The 18,672-nt window shown below is 34.1% G+C and overlaps 2 protein-coding genes across 6 annotated transcripts; both read left to right on the top strand.

Moving 5' to 3' along the window:
- The first annotated feature begins 4,154 nt into the window (after positions 1-4,154).
- LOC112715161 (uncharacterized) lies at positions 4,155-10,617 on the top strand. 5 transcript variants are annotated; one of them, XM_025766928.2, is made up of 14 exons: positions 4,155-4,343; positions 4,430-4,501; positions 4,570-4,642; positions 5,489-5,628; positions 5,980-6,081; positions 6,875-6,946; positions 7,048-7,139; positions 7,235-7,316; positions 7,405-7,497; positions 7,713-7,777; positions 8,649-8,661; positions 8,746-8,826; positions 9,885-9,993; positions 10,111-10,617. In XM_025766928.2, the coding sequence occupies exons 1-14, from the start codon at positions 4,215-4,217 to the stop codon at positions 10,209-10,211; spliced, it is 1,224 nt and encodes a 407-aa protein (XP_025622713.1). In that variant the 5' UTR covers positions 4,155-4,214; the 3' UTR covers positions 10,212-10,617. The 5 variants fall into 5 exon arrangements, with proteins under 5 accessions (XP_025622713.1, XP_072060720.1, XP_072060722.1 ...); XM_072204621.1 differs by having other exon boundaries at positions 4,161-4,343; positions 5,985-6,081; positions 8,649-8,826; XM_072204619.1 differs by having other exon boundaries at positions 8,649-8,826; positions 9,885-10,617.
- Positions 10,618-16,517: 5,900 nt separating this feature from the next.
- On the top strand, positions 16,518-17,321 carry LOC114924524 (uncharacterized). Its single transcript, XM_029289366.1, has one exon. The coding sequence runs from the start codon at positions 16,518-16,520 to the stop codon at positions 17,319-17,321; it is 804 nt and encodes a 267-aa protein (XP_029145199.1).
- The last annotated feature ends 1,351 nt before the right edge of the window (positions 17,322-18,672 follow it).

Below are 18,672 nucleotides of genomic sequence, written 5' to 3' on the forward strand. Positions count from 1 at the left end.
GTCAGCAAATAAAGATACAGATCCAATCCCTCAAGAAGGCCATCGAAGCAATGAAATCAACACAACAACCCAAACCATCAGAGTTCAGCCAGCTAAGCGTGGTGGACAAATCAGGTGAGGAAAAAATTCCAGAAAATAAAACAATTGCTGAAATTATCAAAAAATCCACCCAAGATAAAAAATATTATGTAATTTATAATGGCCCCATGAAAGGAGTATATGATGCCTGGGAAAAAGCAGCACCATTTACACATCAATCAAGAATAATTCATAAAGGAGGGTTTTTAACACTGGAAGAAGCAAAAGAATCCTTCAGGGAATATGAAACTCTTCATACAGAGCAAACCCTAAAAAGAGCAGATAAAGCTCCAATTCAAACCCAGAGAACAGGGATAATAAGAAACATTCCTACAAGGGCTGAAATCAAGGAAAAGAAAAGGGTCTGTAGATCAAATCTCAGAGAAACCCTTAACATAGTCCTGAATTGGACTGAAGAAAAAAGGGCAATCTTGGGATATTATCCTATTGCGAAAGAACAGCTAACAAAGCTGGTTATATTTCCAGAGGCTTCCCCATCTGACACCTATCAGTTTTTCCAGTATGGATTAATTGATACAATTTTAATTTTTAATGATTTGAAAATTATTAGTGAGTTTCCTGCAGGATTCATTGATGCAGTAAAGAGATTTAAAAATATGATTGACAACGTAAATTCAAGGGATATATCCCTAAAATTTACGAATAGTCAACCTATTTTTAATGAAGAAGAAGAATGCTTGGTTCCAGCACATCAAGTAATCTTCATGTCCGTCTTCCTAGGAAATTTTCAACCAATTGATCAAGTTCAAGATTTAACAATCTACAGTCATGAAGGAAGACTAGCCAGCACACTAGCAAGGGTCTTCGAAAGAACTCAAAAGATAACAAGAGAATCTCACACAAGAATCAATTATAAAAGCAGAAATACTTTGCTTGTGTCCAGTAAAAGAAATGAAATTGAAGAAAGAGAGATGAGACTCTTAGTAGAATTTGAATCAGCATTCTACAACTTATCTGGACTCTTAGAAAAGCTCCCCGAAGGGATAAAGAGGAATCTCTGCTATTTGATAAAAGACAGAGAAGACCACAAGTGCCAGCTATGTGTCTCAGAAAGCATTAATGAAACGGAATCAACCCACATGATAAAGGAAGAAGACAACGCATCTGAAGGTCACATGATGAAAGAAGAGGACAGCACATCTGAAGCATCTCTCAACATTATTGCATAGTGACGTAAGCGCTTAGGTCATAGAGCACCAACGATGTAGCTGGTGCAAGATAATAAACAATGACGTAAGCAATGACGTCATAAGAAGGGTAAGGATGGGAATTGTCCATCAGACCCAACCATTATAAATAGGTTGCTTAGGCAATTGTAAAAGGCATCAAACAATAGAAAGCAGGAGGCTAGGAGTACTCATATGCTAGGAGAGCAAGGAGGAAGCAGCCGAGGCGATTCTATAGTTTGAAGAAGAATTCCCTTAGGAAAAACCAATTCTAAACTCCCCTCTGGAGTTAGTATCTACAATCTCCCCTCTGGAGATAAAAACATCTTATGTAAAATATTCTAAATAAAGGAAGTTTTTCTCCAGAAAGGTACGCCTTTATCTTAATCTCATAGTTATGAATTATTTAGAAAGTTTAGAATTAACGGAAGAATCTGATTATTATAGATTATCTGCCTTATTAGATAACGAAAAACAGGCTGTTCTAAAAACAGAATTAAATCTCAAATTAAATGAAAATTTTAATAAACAAAATCTTTTAAAAGAAGTTTTTAATAGAAAAAATATAATATACTATGGAAAAATTCAACTTGAAGCCCCTATAAAGATAAAATCTGCTAATGGAAAACTTGAAATAGCTTTGATAAATGATGAAGAATTGAGTAAACAGATTGAGAAAATTAAGGATCAACAAAAAAGATCTAAAATTGGATGGATTCATATTAGTACTATACAAGTCTTAATCAAATCTACATATATGAAAGGAATTAATTCACCAATAAGCTTAGCAATCTGTGACAAAAGAATTACTGATGACCCAATAGATCAAATAATTGGAATTGTTCATGGAAACTTGGCAAACGTAAATGTTAAATTCAATGCCCATCTTGGATATGCTATACCGTTATCAACTGAAAATCTTGGAAGATCTATAAGTTTGGCTTATAAATTTCACAAAAAGAATCTAATGGAACAAGACGATGAACCATTTTCAATTACATATGCAATAAATTATGCTTTAACAAATAACCATCATAGTATAATATTTAAAAACAGAGAAAGAATTTATGTCGATGAATTATTTCAGAAAATTGTAAAAACAGAAATACCAAAATATAAAGCTATTGAAAACCCAGTTCTTTTACTAAAAGAACCATCAGGAAAATTAGTTTCATCAAATTTTCAAATAAGAGAATCCAAAATTAACAGCCCTTTAAGTTTATCTAAGTTAAAGATTAAAGAAGAAAATTCTGAAATAAAAGAATTAACAAAAAAGGTCGAAAAATTAAATGACACCCTAAACACTAAGTTATGACAATAAATAAAGAGAAAATATATGTAACCTATCAAGATAAAAAACAAGAACTCTTTGAAAGAGAAAATCGGTTGAATTATTTACAGTTTTCTGAAATAAATCAAAGAGCATTTGAAGCTCTAAAAATAATCTATGACAAATTGAAAGGAGAAGTTGAAGAGTTAGAAAAATTAATAGAATCTCTAGAAAATAGTGATGAATCAATGATAGAATTTGCAGAAATTCTAAGATAAATAATGAAGTATACAAAGATTGAAAGACCAGAAAACAAAATAAAAAGACATAGGGCGAAAAAATTAAAGAGTAAAATAAAGGAGTATAAAAGGGAATTAAATAGTCTTCAGTTCGAAATTAATGACCTTATAATAAAAAGGATAGAAATAAGAACAAATATAAACAAGTTGGAGCTAAACTTAAAAAAATTATAAATGCCTGGAACACCATATTATGACTTAAAAGAATTAAAGCTGTTGAAAGAAAAAATGGAGAATGAAGTTGAAAAATTAAAAAGATATTTAGAAACAATAGAAAGAGTAGAAATAAAAGAAGTTTTGGAGGACTTGAAAAATTATATTAAAAAAAAAAGACAAATAGATAAAAGATTTTATATACAATGATCAATGCAAAAAAAGAATATTATAAACTAAAACAAGATTGAAAAAAAAAACTATAAAAATGAAATCAGACTTAGTAATAAATGCTCAATATTTATTCGAAACAAAATATGAAGAGTTAATAATTTTGAAAAAGAAATTACATCTAAAAAATTGGTATCAGAGTCAAGTTAACGATTAAGGGTAACACTTTCTCTTTAAGCAACACTTTTAGTGACACGTTTTTAAAATCAACAAATAACCATAAAAGACAAAAATCTTTACAAATGCATCTATACACTAGATGCCCCAACAAAAAATCATATTTTACAATAACAATTAAGAAAAAAAAAATTTTAAAAGTACGAGATTGGCACATCACGTAAATTAGCTTGGGAATATTAGTATATTACTACCCACACGCAGCCACACCTGACTAATATATGCTCATATGTCATAAATCATGATGCAGGTGTATTTCTTGGATTTTATATCATAAAAAAATGTTAAAATATATTTTGTTGGAAACTTCTGTCTTTCAACTTTAATCAAAAGAAATCGGTATATTTGTGAATTATAAATTTACGAGTAAAATATATCTTTTTATTTTTAAAATTTATTAAAAATATTAAAAATATTTATAAATTTTATTCGTTTTAATTTGTTTTTAAAAATTTTAATGTTCATTAAATATATTTTTAATAGTTAAATTTTAAAAAAATTTAAGATTAATTTAACAATAATACATAATAATTATATCTAATTTATTTGTATTAAAGGTTATTTTTGTAAAATTATTATTGAATTAGTTCTATAATTTTTAAAAAATTAATCGTCAAAAATATATTTAATATAAATAAAAAATTTTTAAAATAAAACTAAAATAAAATAACACTTAAAAATATTTTTAAAATTTTTTAACAAATTTCCAAAACAAAAAATATACCATACCATAAATTAAATTAATGGAACGGCGTCGTTGACACTGGGGGCAGTAAACTAGTAATAGTGACCGGCTTGCAGAAGGTAGGAAAGGTGAGAATGGAAGAGTTACGGAAGCTTGAGAAAGTGCAGAGGATGGTCCAATTCATGGAATCACGTGCCCTCCTCGTGACTCCATCCTCCAACGATCATGGCCACCGCTTCGTCGCTAATCTCATGCTCTTCTTGGTCAGTCCCCAAATCCGCAATCCCCACTCTACTCTACAATTCATAACCTCCGCTTTCTTCATTGCTCAAAACGACATGCGTTTCAGTTACAACCCTGCGGAGGCGGAGACCTTTCCATCAACGACAAGTGCTCATTGCTCTCTGACCTTATGCCTCGAGTGAGTTCCACATCTCTCCTGATTGAATTAGAGTTCTTGTTTCAGTTTTCTTCTTTCATTTTTTGCAGCTCTCGTCTGAAGTTCTGGAAGAAGCGTCTGTTTGGATAAGTGAAGACCTCGTCGCCATGCAAGAAAACGATGGTATTTAATCTTTGCCGAAGCGGATATTTCTAGATTTCTTCCATTGCTATGTTGATTGGAGAGTTTCACCCTTTTTGTTATGGTAATTGGCAAAAGAGGGAAATCGAATTTGGAGGGAGTTTCTTTTTTTTTTTTTTCAAGAAAATATATACTAATTTATGTGTCTGCAAAATACAATAAATATGATGATGAATTATTACGGAGACATTTCCAAAGGAAAAATGAAAGGAAGGGAAGATGGTAGTTCACTAATAAATGTTATTTGCTTAGTTTGGTTGTTCAAAATCATCTTGACGCGTAATAACTTTGAAATGCTCATAAAAATGAACGAGGGAAAGTTCAGTTTTTCAGCTTCTGAGTTGTAAATAGAAGGAAGGGAGATTTTTTTTTTCGAAACCAGTAATCCTTTTTCGTTTCCTTCGCATCCAAGCGGTCCATTAGGGACTATAAATTTGTAACCTTGGTGGCATCATCGGGTTTCTTTTCTTTGGCCAAGATATAGTGATGCTTTTCTTTCCTTTCTCTTGTGATGTCTAAAAACTTGAAGGACATTGAGTGAAATCGGAATATACAACAAATTTGTATCTACCTATGATGCGTGGCTGCACTCAAATACCTTCTACACCTGCCTTTACCATGGATTATTTGTATCTTCCTACTTACAACTTTGGCTGAATTTTATTGAGATAACTTTGACATGTTGAAGACTCTTAAAATCTCAATTGGAATCCTTGTAGTAACTCCTGATTCATTCTATATTTCTCATTTCTTTCCTTCATATGCTTTGGTACATGCTTTAATTTCATCATATTATAGTAATTTTCTTGAATTTCCACTTCCATTTAGGTTTTCAACAAAATCATGTTGAAAATGCCTTCCATGGTTGCAATCAATTGGAGTATAATTTATTGCAAAGTTATAATGAAAACAAGGCCATGGTCAGTCTGGATTCCATGGAAAAAGCAAACTCCACCCTTGAGGATTTTGTAAGTATAGTTACAAAACAAAAACCTCTTTCCTGTGATCATGCTATTCTCATGTGTTGCTTGATGAATTTAGAAAATGTGCAGATAGTTGCATGTTGAATATCAGACAGACAAATTTTGGAATGCATAAACTAAGTTGATGATTATCTTAATAATTCTAGGTTTGTGGACTTTATGCTACTGTGTGCTGTATTAATTGAAATATAAGGTGTGACATGTCTGGGATTTCAGCTTTCTTTATGGTACATAATTTCCATGATAAGTTTTGTAGAATGTTTCATACTGTTTCAACAAATTAGCGTAGCTAACTTGCTCTATCATTCAAATTGTAATGTAAACTTATTTTTCCAGTGCAGATCTTATTTCATGTTTCATGAATTGGATGTAACAAAGCCACAAACAGTCTTCAAATACTTGCCTATTCTTTCATTCACAGAAAGTTATATCTATCAGGTACATCCATACACATTAGATTGATGCTATTAAAATTTAGCCATACTTTCTTTTATTCTTTTTTTTCTTCCCTTAAATTTTTTGGAAGTGTGCTTGTACATGAGATTCCATTGCATGTGTGTAACAAACAATGAATGTAAAAACAAGTGTGGCTAGAAGGCCTAAAAGTTAGAGCACCTCAAGCAAGAGGTGCTTAAGACAACACCGGTTTAGGTATCATTTTGGAAATTGATGCAATGGATATTTAGTCAGATGGTGTAATTGGATAAAGTATATTATTTGACTGCAACGTAATGATTGATAAATCGCATTGGCTTGGATACTCCTCATTGTCTCAGGTTTGACCTATTTAAGGACCATAATCTCAAATGCCAAAATGGCATTGTGCAACGGGCAACGGCCCTGAACAGTTTCAGAGCAGCTCATATTTGCTTGGAGTTTGTGGACTCTAGATTCTTGACTAATATGATGAAGGCAGCTAAGGTTGAGAATTTGAAATCACCGTCGGATGCCATTAGGATTTAGACTTTAGAGGCTTATTATGTTATTAGAAATATCATGCATGGGTTTAGGTAGACTAGGTTAAAATTGGTAGCTTGGGCACTGAATTTGATGCAATATTTTCTTTTGCTAGGAAACATGTATTTTTGTTTGTTTGTTTGAGATTATTTGTGTTCATACATTTGACCATCTGATAATTTCGGAAATCGATATTCTGCAAAATTCTAAGGGGTCAGTAAGAAATCTGCAAAAGCTCCTATTTTGCTTAAAATTCACAGCTATTTATATGCAGCTTGATAAAATGAATGAGAAACTGCTGCCTACACCAACCAATGGAAAGTCTGTACATGGAGGAAAAGATGAGGTGATTGACTGCATTTGGAATTTATATAGAGGAAATTTGCTAATCTTAATGTTTAAAGTAATAATTTTCAAATTTCCAATATAATTAAATTTTGTTTGCAGAAAACAACCGGAGTGTTGGCTTCCTACTTTTCAAATGATCCTGTTCGACCACTGGTGACACTTCTCAAACATAAAGGTCTTTTGACAGAGAGGTATACATTCTGCCTTTGTAAAACACTCAAGACTCCTCGAGTAGCTGAGGATGAGATTAAGTTGGTATTCCATTCTTTTTGCTTGATGAGCTTAGGATAAGAGAAGAACTTACACTTGGAGAAGAGTATTGGGCTCTTGAAAGAAAACTTTGTTACGCGCTTGTAAACGAAAAAGAGGTACACTTATAACTCAAGACAGGTATACATTAAACCATTTTCTTCAAAAAGTTCCCTATGTAGAATCTAATAAATAATTGTTACTTAGATTCTTATTGAAGATGTCATGAAGGCTATTCATTTGAAGTCTTTTGATTATCGAGTCTTGAATCTTCTCCTATATCAACTGCGAGGAGCTGAGGTACAAATAATAAGCAAAAAATGCTTTATTGATACTGCATTCTTCATCAAAATCTTAATCATTTTATTATGTGATTATATTCTGAGTTGGGCATCTGATTTTTTCTAAGATATTACTCGAAGGGGCAACATAAATTTGTGCATAAAGCGACATAACTTTTGTTAGCTGATATATATCTCATCAGGATAATTCTGTTCTGTGAATATGAGTTTAAGGTTGAGGAGTTGCATATGGAGTTTCTTTCAGTTTCAGAGTTCTTGGTGGAAGTTTCTGATGATCTGTAAGTACTTCTTTTGATTTTGTTGATGTTGGATAATATAATATCATATTTATGTATTCAAACATGGGAGAATTTTGTATTTGCCTCTCAAATGGTAATATTTTCTATTTTCATTTATATATGTTTAAATATCAGAATTTTTAGATATTCAGTAAAAATGCATTAAGGTGTATTGAAATGGTTGCATTATAAGGACTGCTTTTTGTTCTTTCATGCTTTTAACTCAAAAAGGTGCCCTTTCTACTTTCTTCTTTGGAATTAATGAAACTTTTACCATACTGACATTTATAAAAATGTAAGACCAATTTGTACCAACAAAAGTATTAACAATGGAAGAAAAATACATTGCCATGACAATTTTATTATTACTATGACAAGTAGGTCTTTGAAAAAATTTGCAATGAACTTATAGGTCCTTCAAGAAAATGAAGTATCAAATAGGTCCCTAAACAGTTTTTTGATGGACTTATAGGTCCCTGACAAAAAAATACCAAATAAGTTTCTGAAAAATTGAATGTTGGACTTAAAGATCCTTGAAAAATTGCAATGTTAGACACGGTTCATCATTCTGTCAAGGATCTATAAGCCCACTAATGCAATTTTTTAGGGATTTATTTGATACCTTTATTTTTTTCCCCAGAGATCTATAAATCAATTTCAAATTTCCTAAACGACTTGCTTGGTATTTTTATTTTTCTCGGGACTTGTCTTATTACTCTTATTTTTTAGTGTGTTTTATAAGGCTGTTTCCAATCCCCATTTTTATCCCAAACTCACTCTTGGTTATTTTGGTTCCTCTTTGCTGTTCTTGTTGATGTTTAATTTGTTTGTAACATACACAAATATTGATTTCATACTAATAATCTTGCAGGTATGATTATGAGGTGAGTTCAGTAGTACAAGTCTTTTATTGGTCATCATGCTCTTGTCTGAATCTTAATTCGACTAAAAGCCCTCATATCACACAGGATGATGTTCTAGAGAATAATTTCAACATTTTGCGGATGTTTGTCAGAATATATGGAGCTTCAACTGCTCCGGCTATGTTGGTCAGTATTGCAAAGTCTGCACTAGAATTGGCATTACTAATTTATATATTTTCTTATATACTCTTGCGGAATTTAGAATAAGTTGGAGAAGCTGGAAAATCAAACAAACTTCTTGGATTGCTGATTTATATAATTGATTATATGAGAATCAACTTATGTTTATGGTAAAATAGGGTTAGAATGATTATTTAATCATATGATGTTTCAATAGTTAGGGTCAATTTGAATAAGAAAAAGGAAAAGGAAAATGAAAAAGATTCTGTGTATTGTATAAAAAGCTTTTCTGAAATGATGTCCAAAACACAGCTTATGATTATTTTAAAGAAAAAGCCTAAGTATTTGGTACAATAATTTTGCCCACCAAATTATTCAAACACACAGACAACTTTTCAATAAGGAAACAAACATGTTTTGGTAGCTTCCACCCCTAGAAAAAACCCCTCCTCGTTCTCTCAATCTTGTGGTAACTATATGTTATAGAGGTAATGTTTATTTTAGTCCTTGAATTTGAATGAATGATTAAATTTGGTCCCTAATTTTTCAAAATGATCATCTAAGTCTTTCAGTTTTGGAAATGTGACTTTCTAGTCCTTGTGCAAACTTCCGATTCACGACTATTAGTATAGTCCTGATATTGACAATTAAATGTCACCTTAACACTAATGGCTATTTAGCATGGATAGTGGATACCTTTTAATTGTGGTCAATAAAGTGATCAAAGTTGGTTCATATGAATTAAATATTATCTACTAAGTTTGATTTAATTAAGTTCTATGAACCAATTTTGGACATCATGTTAAATACAATTAAAATGTGTCAACATTACGTAGCCATTATAGTATCATGGTAACATTTAAACTGTCCACATCAACATTATATTAACGGATGTGAAACAAAGGTTTGGCCAGGGACTAAAGGAATTGAGGTTTTGAAAGTGTGGAATTAAGTTGGTTATTTTAAAAAGTTAATGATCAAATTGATTCATCTGACTAATTTCATGAACCAAGATGAACATTACCTTATGTTTTATATATATTCCTCTGGTATGAACATTTCAGGCTAAGTGCATTGGCGAGGCTGAAGACAAGTATGAAAGTTTGCTGAATTCACTGGATCCACAACTGTCTGAGAGTTACCAGAAAAGATGTGCAGAAGCCACTAAAGAAGGTCATTTTGAACTTCGATGGGTTCATTCTTCTCGATTAATATTGTTAGACCTCAAACTGTAGGCTACCAGTGTTTTGTTTTGGTTTATTGGCAACGGAATTTTCCTTTTTTATATAGGTGGAAAGGTGTCAGAGCACCCTCTTGGCACGTGGGTGATTCCAACCGTGATTCCAGATGAGGAACTGTATCGGTCAAAATTGAAGTCTGATACTGAGTAATGGAAACCTGAACTGTGTTAATGGCACTTGGATCTTAACTTGTTGACTCAAAACGGGTTATGTTTGGATTCAGAAATAATCAAGAAAGTTTGTGTCTAAAGTCTAAACCCTCGTAAGTTAAAGGTTATATAGACTAGGAGCATTAGGTATACAATTCGAGAGTTCTGGAGGTACCAATTTTTTATGACTTAGCCTTCCGGATCCGGGATTCTGAATCCTATATTACCTTAATTTGGCTTGAGGAATTTTGACTTGTGACTACCGAAAGAATGAATTTACTTGCTTACCAGTTATTCACTTGACTATTTCGAGGTTGTTTGGGAGGGTTTCTTGACTAATCCATTTGTGCATGTATTATGATTTGCTTTCTAAATCAAGAAATTGTAAATGAAATTATTGTGCAAAATCGCACAGCATGCTTAACATTTTTCATACAAAGTTGAGCCCCTTCTTTTGCACTATTACAAAGTGGAGCTCTTTTGTTTTTGAACTTTTTGAACTTTGGCAAGAAAAATAGAGTTAATACTCAAATTGGTCCTTGAAGTTATATTTGTGTTCAATTTGATCTTCAAAGTTTCAATTTATTCAATTTGTTCTCCCAATTTGGATTTGTAACTCATGTTAGTTCTTGATTTTGTTTTCGTTACAATGCTGTTAATTATAATGCCAAACTCTCTAATGGCTATTTGACGTGGCAATTGAAATTTTTTACCTCAATTTGTTTCTTAAGAAGTCTTTAAAACTCTTAAGCGAAATCAAGATTAGGGTTTTAAATACTTCACATAGAGTAAATTGAGGTAAAATAAATTTTAATTGTCACTTTAGCTAGTCATTAGAAAGTCTACCAGGATAGTTACTATTCTATATAAGCACACCATTAATAATTTTGGGGACTAGATTGATGTACGCATGTAACTTCAGAAATTAATTTGAGTATTAATTCAAAAAAATGATTCATTTATAGAAATTCGGATAGTACTTTTTCAGTTAGCTGAAGGAAATTCTTTGCTTCAGTTGTGATTATCATAATATTCAGAAGAGAGTCTAGGTGAAGAGAATTGAACCCTAAAAATAACAATTTGATTAAGTTTGAAAAATATGTAAGGTTTTGGCTTTTTCTCATTATAGCAATTTGATTGATTATAGTCACTTTAATTAAATACCACAATCACACTATAGAAGTCACATTTATATATAACTCAACATGTAAATAGAAGTAAATAACAAATCATGATCTACAAATATTAGCTAGTATTTTTTGCAAACGGTTTAACATTTTTGGTGTAGCTGTCATTATCATATTTTTAGATAATACTTTTAAATAAATTATGCAGGTTTTGTACATTGTTATTAATTTATAAATTTTTTTTATTAAAGATTAATTTTCTTAAAACTAAAATATATTAGTACCAATTTTGATATTAGTCTCAACTCTCAAATATACTTCAACCACCTTTATAAACAACCAGTCAAACACAAATAAATAAACCATTTAATACTTTTGAAAATCATATAATGATCTATTATAATAAGTTAATTACAACTAATTCTATTATTGTTAAAATATTAATTCTAGTTAAATTTAAGCAACTCAAATTACTAATATAGTCAATAATTAGATTAAAATATCAACTAATAAGAAGTTAACACATCACAAAGAATAAGTTACATGTTATTTTGTAGAAGGCTAAATCATAGTTATTAAATTTGGACTGAACCGGCCATTTCGATAAAAAAAACTAATAAACTGGATTTTAAATCGGTCCGGATTAACATTCTAACCAGACAAGCAAATGAATCGGTCAAACTCAAAAAATTCGGTCAAATTCATCCTAAATCGAGGATCAAACCGTTGACCCACTAACGTGAGCACGCGCATCACTCAAATTTCAAAAAGTTGAAGGATATGGTAGGCGTTAGGTTCAAACTTGAGACCTTCAACTTATAAAGGAGTTTGCAACCACTAAACTAAGTTTAGTCTTTATAATATATGGTGTCTTTATATAAATATATTATAAACTATTAAACATATTCTAATTAATAACTTTATGTATTAACTCTTTTAGTCATGCAAATTTAAGATGTTTTTCATCTTTTTATTCTAATGAATAGTATTTATATTAATTTAATTTATTTTTTATTTTATATTTACTCTTTCTTAAATTAATTATTTTTAAATTATATATAATTATTAAAATAAACATTGAACTTTGTTAAATATCTATAAATTAAAAAAGATAAGCAAAAAAATTTTATTAATCATAATATATTTTTGTTATTGATAATTATTTGACATCTATTAATATGAATATTTTTCAACATATATTTAAATAATGTAATAGATACTAATTAATTAATGAATTAGAAAATAAGTTAAATTTAATATAAAAAATAAATTTTATATAATTATTTAATTATGACCGAATTAACCAGTTTAATCTGTGATCTACCGGTTAAACTAGTGATTCAGTGCCCTAATAATTTGGCCAGGTCAATTGCTGATTCGATTCTGATAACTATGGATTAGATAGAATTTGAGTAGCAAGAAAACAAAAAGAAACAGAAAAAAATCTTTTAAATGGTCCTTGAATATGATGTGGATCTCCCAATTTGAATGGTTCCTCTCACGTTTTCTTCTCTCTCTACAGCCTACACAGGAAAGAAAAATATCCATGACTCATGACTAAATATTTTCTCGGGCACGGATTCAATTCAGTACACCGAAGACGTTTGCGCACCGAAACGCCAAAAACTTGTTTGGCTTATTGGTGCATATTTTTATTGAGAAGTTATTAGATCTTTTATATTTTTTTAATCCAACGGTCAAGATCATTCTAAATGTAATTTAATGTGATTGGCTAGCTAGTACTTTTTGCAGCTTTTGTGTCAGTGGGGTTACTTTAAAAATATTATTTTCTTGATAGTTATTGTTGTTATATCAGAAATATATATGGGTTTATATCAAAAGATTAGAAATATGTAAATTTAAATTAATTAGAGTTAAGTATCTCCTGTTACGTTAAATGCCACCTTCATCTCCCTCTTCACCCTCAACTCCTCCCTCTTCTCCCTAATCTCTGCCACAACTTTGTGCACCCCAGCATCAACCATATGGTCGGAGATGAGCTTGAGGACTCCAGCGAGGTTGTCGGAGAAAAGGTGAAATTGGAAAACGGGGCCATTGGCGAGAGAAAAGAGTGACTCAAAGTTGTTGCAGTGGGAGAGGATGTAGGATTGGACCTTGAATCAGATCTAAAGGGAATGTGATTCTAGTCGTTGGATGAGGAGGTGGAGATTCAGTGTGGAGAGCGGCATTGTTGGATTGGAGAGGTCGTGCATCGAGAGGAGATAGACCTCGGGCGTTGATCGAGTCAAAGATCGAATCCATTAGAGGCTTGAGAGAAAGGGAGAGATAGATTGAGGGTGCCGGCAGTTATGGATTCCAATTCCATTCCTCTCTCTTTTTCTCCATCATTTTTCTAACCATATTCTCTTTCTCTCTCTTTCTGTCCCTAATTTATACAAAATCAAAACAAATTAAGAAACAAATTTCTATTCAGTGAAAAGCGACTAGCTTTAAGTACCCTTTTGATCAAATTGATGGACAAAATGACCCTTTGATTTTATTTTGATTCCGTTTCTGTCTTTGTTGAGGATCCAATTGAGGGTTTCGATGGTTAACTGTGATCACTATGGACAAATACGAGGCTGTAAAGGATTTGGGAGCTGGATATTTCGGTGTTGCCAGGCTCATGAGAAACAAGGTTTAGTAATTTTTATTAATTATAGTAATATAATCTGAGGGGAAGCTTGACCCACCACCACCACACCTTGGATGGGAAGCTTGCTTATAGCATCTCCCATCTCCATAAAAATCTCTATTTTCTACTAATGGACCATTAAACTCACCAGAACCTGTTTTAGAAGAATGCTCAATACAATCCATATTACTCCAATTCCTTGAAATTCCTAAAAACCCCACTACCCCCCAAATCAAACAAGATTCCAGATTCAGATTACTATTCCAGCATCACAACCACCAAAATATATACAGATACAGTTTCAATTTCAAATCACTGCTAACTCCAGGATTCAAAATTCTGAGGCAATCCCAACGACAACCATGAAATGCGTTGCATGATTCTACTGTTGTTTTTGCACTTGACTGGTTGACTATTGACCGGAAGATTTAAAGTTTAAGTGAAATTTACGTAATTCTATTTTAAAATGAACAAATCGTACCCAGATTCAACTCTTCAACGAACATTGCGGAACATGGGAGAATGTGGTGGGCTATCACAGCGGAAACCAGCCAAAATGCCTCCTACCCTTCTGTAGTAAATGGGCAGATTCCATTTGTTATGTTAATTTTGTTAGATTTTTTATTTTAATAAATAAAATAAATATAATATTTACCAAAATAAATAATTTTATGAATATTTACCGATTTAAATTCCCTTGCCATATCTCGTTTACACTGTGAACGAGATGATTTTTCATGTATCTCGTTTACACTGTAAAAGGATGTGTAACCCTTGGTATTCTCCGCACACATTTCATATCATTTCTCTGTCTCGTTTTTCTCACACAAAAAAAGATGAATGGCCAGTAACAATCCATTCATAGTTGTGCTTGTTTATCCCAATTGTCGTATGAGAAATGACGACAACGGAGTGACATTTGAGTGTCAGGATCCGATATTGTTTTCCACTCAGCGTGTAGAGACGTTGTTGGATTTGAAAAGTTTGATATTGAGCAAGCTTGGTGGTACACAAGCGAGGGAGATAGGTAGGGTGGGGGTATAGGTTGTTGGCACCCATGGGAAATGGAGTCTTCCGGTTTTGACTATTCCGACTTCACAGGGACAAGCATGTGCGATCGATGTTCGACATTCATGGGAGGATCATGTGTGAATAGGTAATGGAGCTGTCCGCTGAGATGGGTCACAGTGGTAGTGGGGGTTCCGTACACGAAACCTATGTGCAGGACAACTGATCTCTCACCCCACCGCCCATTCATGTCGCAATTTCGAAGCATGAGGCAGAGGAGGGTGAGGAGGAGACGGACGAGGATTATGTGGCAGACAGTACGGACAGTGAGTCTTCCGATGGTGGCGATGAGGATGAGTTTGTGCCGGAGACACCTGCCGGGACTGTGGCACGCCATGTGCTGCCTCCACCTCACCCGATTCTGGCGCTATCGGCTGTGCCAAGTCACTATCATAGTCTAGATCTGAATGCCATGCATGAGAGGACCCCGGTTTTTGACACCTGTAAAGTGAATTACAACCTAGACGGTGGTGTAGAGTTTCGGGTTAGACACAGGTTCAGAAGTCGAGAGGCGGTGCTTCAAGGTGTGAAGAACTACAGTATTCACGAGAGTGCTGAGTATCGGGTGATCGAGTCCCACCGGTTAAAGTACCATGTGCAGTGCAATCATACCGACAGTGGGTGTCAATGGAGTCTCTGTGTGGCCCTTCTTCAAAATCTCGGTTACGAGTAAGTTCAAATTTAATTGTGAATTTGAGTACTTTTGTATGATATGTGATGTAGGTTAGAGATATAGTGTAAACATAAATTTTTTGTTGTGATTAGGGAGGTTCAGAGGTTTGGTGGACCACACAGCTGTCTAGCATCCACCATGTCTCAAGACCATCGTCAGTTAGATAGCAGTCTTATCTGCATGGTCATATTGCCCTTGATTCAGTCCAACCCCTCTGTCAGCATCCCAATCTTGCAAGCTGCGGTCCAGGCAAGCTATCACTTCAAACCCTCATACAGAAAGGTGTGAATGGCAAAGCAGAAGGCAATTTCACGGATCTACGGTGATTGAGAAGAGTCATACAACAAGGTGCCAAAACTGCTTTAGGCAATGCAGAGCTGTTTCCCCGGCACCATATATGACCTACGCGTCAAATCGTACTACGATGGACACCTCATGGTGCACGACTGCAGCATGTTTGACAAAGTATTTTAGGCTTTCCCGTCATGTGTCGAGGCCTTCAAGCATTGCAAGCCGTTTGTATTCGTAGACGGCACACATCTGTATGGCAAGTATGGTGGAGTGTTGCTTATTGTGGTGGCACAAGACGAGAATAGCAACATACTGACAATTGCTTTTGCCATTATTGAGTCTGAGAGCACTGAGTCATAGTCATTTTTTCTTACTAATTTGAGGTGCCACGTCACCCCACAAGACGGTTTACTGGTTATATCCGACAGATCTCAGGCCATCAAGGCCGCCCTAAGCTCCGATGATAGTGGTTGGCATCCCCTTAGGGCATTCCATGCTTACTGTATCAGACACATGGCTGCGAATTTCATGAGCCGGTTCAAGTCAGCCGAGGGCAAGCGATACCTCATAAACACTGCTTATAGTCCAAGTCAGGCCGGATTTGAGTGGTACATGGATGCATTGAGAGGCGTCTCCCCAGCGATGGCGGACTGGGCTGATCATTTCAAAAAGGAGATTTGGCTTCAGCATTGCGACAGTGGCCGAAGGTTTGGACACATGACTACGAATCTGTCCGAGTGCATCAATGCTGTGTTGAAGGGGACACGCTACTTGCCCATTTCAGCTATTGTGCGGATAACCTATGAGAGACTGCAGAAGTTTTTTGTTACGAAGAGTAGGAAAGCGCAGAGCCAGTTGGTAGCCAGAAACCGCTTCTCACAAAAACTCTTGGCCGCCATTGAGAAGAATAGGGAAGGCATTCCGAAGATGCGTGTGACCCATTGCGATAGATGGGCCTCCGTGTTTGTTGTGGAGGAACTAGAGCCGTTCGAGGGATGGGGGCATGGTTCCTTTTGGGTTCGGCTTTCGGAAGGTATATGTGATTGCGGATTATTCCAGTCTCTCCACTTTCCGTACCGGCACGCACTTGCCGGATGTGCCACCACTAGCATTGAGTGGGTCTTGTATGTGCATCCAGTCTACAGGCAGGAAGCTGTGTTCAAGGTGTACAAGATGGAGTTTCCACCCATTCCCGATGAGTCATTGTGGGCTGAGTGGCATGGGACGATGCTGCGTCCTAACCCAGCCATGCAACGAAAGGCGACCGAAAGACCAGTGTCCACCAGATTCCAGAACGATATGGATGACATCGAATGACAAGAGAAGTGGTGTGCCTTGTGTAGGCAAGTCGGCCACACTAGACGGGGTTGCCCTAATCAACCCACCGGAGATGCCTAGGCCATTTTAGTTTGGATGTACTTTACTGCCGTTTAAGTTTTGAATTGAAAATGTACTTTACCTCTGAAGATGTCACATTTTAGTTCTTATTGTCACTATTACATTCTATGTTTTAACCATGCTGGAGATGACATTTCTTGAGTTCGAGTGCCGTGTTTTAAGTTTAAATAGTTTGTCATGATAATTATGAATTTTCCGTAACTATGAAAATAAGGCAAACTAGTAAGTAACAATAAACAAAACATCAATCCAACCAAAATAAAAATAACATCAATCCAACTAAAAAATAAATACATAGTTCATAACTACGTACATATATACAATCCAACTAAAGTACAGAAAAATATGTAAATCATGTTGCTTGTATGCGAAGTTTGTATTCGTAGGTTTTGATGAATGACAAACCAACAAACGACATGAAAAGACAAACCAGCAAACAACTTGAATGAACAAACATGAAGAGTTGAAAGCAAACACAACAACAACAAGAAACTCAAGTCCACAACTTTTGAAGACAAGTATAGAGTCTTAGGACTTAGGTAACTTCTTGTTAAGAACCAATTGTTAAATCTCTCAACACACACTCACAAAATGTTTTCATGCACATCTTGCAATTCAATGCTAGCCAAAAGGCTTTAAAAACTTGTTTTCAAAGGTACAAAAGCATAGGAATTGACTCCAACAAGTTTGAGATCAATCCTAAGCATTTTGAAGTGTTTTTAAACCATTGTTTGAGGTTTGCATCGATGCACACTCATCTTGCATCGATGCAAAGCATGCAACGACTTGTTGCATCGATGCAAAGATGCTTGCATCGATGCAACCTAGCTGAAAATTCAAATTTCAGCATCAAAGACACATTTGCATCGATGCAAAGTGTTATGCATCGATGCAAATAATTCAAAAACATAAAAAACGGCTAGTTTTGACATAAATGCTCCATCCCATTAATTCCCCAACGTTTCTAAGGATTGAGAAATCTATAAATGGATGGATTGAAGCCTTATTTCACACGTTCTTGATTTAGAAAAATACCTCATTCATATTCTTACATTCTACACATTTTCAAGTGATTTAATACACATTTTGAGAGAGTAATATTTTGGTTCAATAGTGCAAAACTTGTAATCACACACTCTTCTAGAGAGCACTCACTTCATCTCAACAATTCTTTGAGAATTGTTTTTCTTGTACACCTTGTGAATTGGAGTGTGATCTCCAAAGTTGAGTCAAGAGTTATAAACACTATAGTCGGTGAGGATACCAAAGA

The sequence above is a fragment of the Arachis hypogaea genome, chromosome 10 (genome assembly GCF_003086295.3).
Source record: "Arachis hypogaea cultivar Tifrunner chromosome 10, arahy.Tifrunner.gnm2.J5K5, whole genome shotgun sequence".
NCBI lineage: Eukaryota > Viridiplantae > Streptophyta > Magnoliopsida > Fabales > Fabaceae > Arachis > Arachis hypogaea.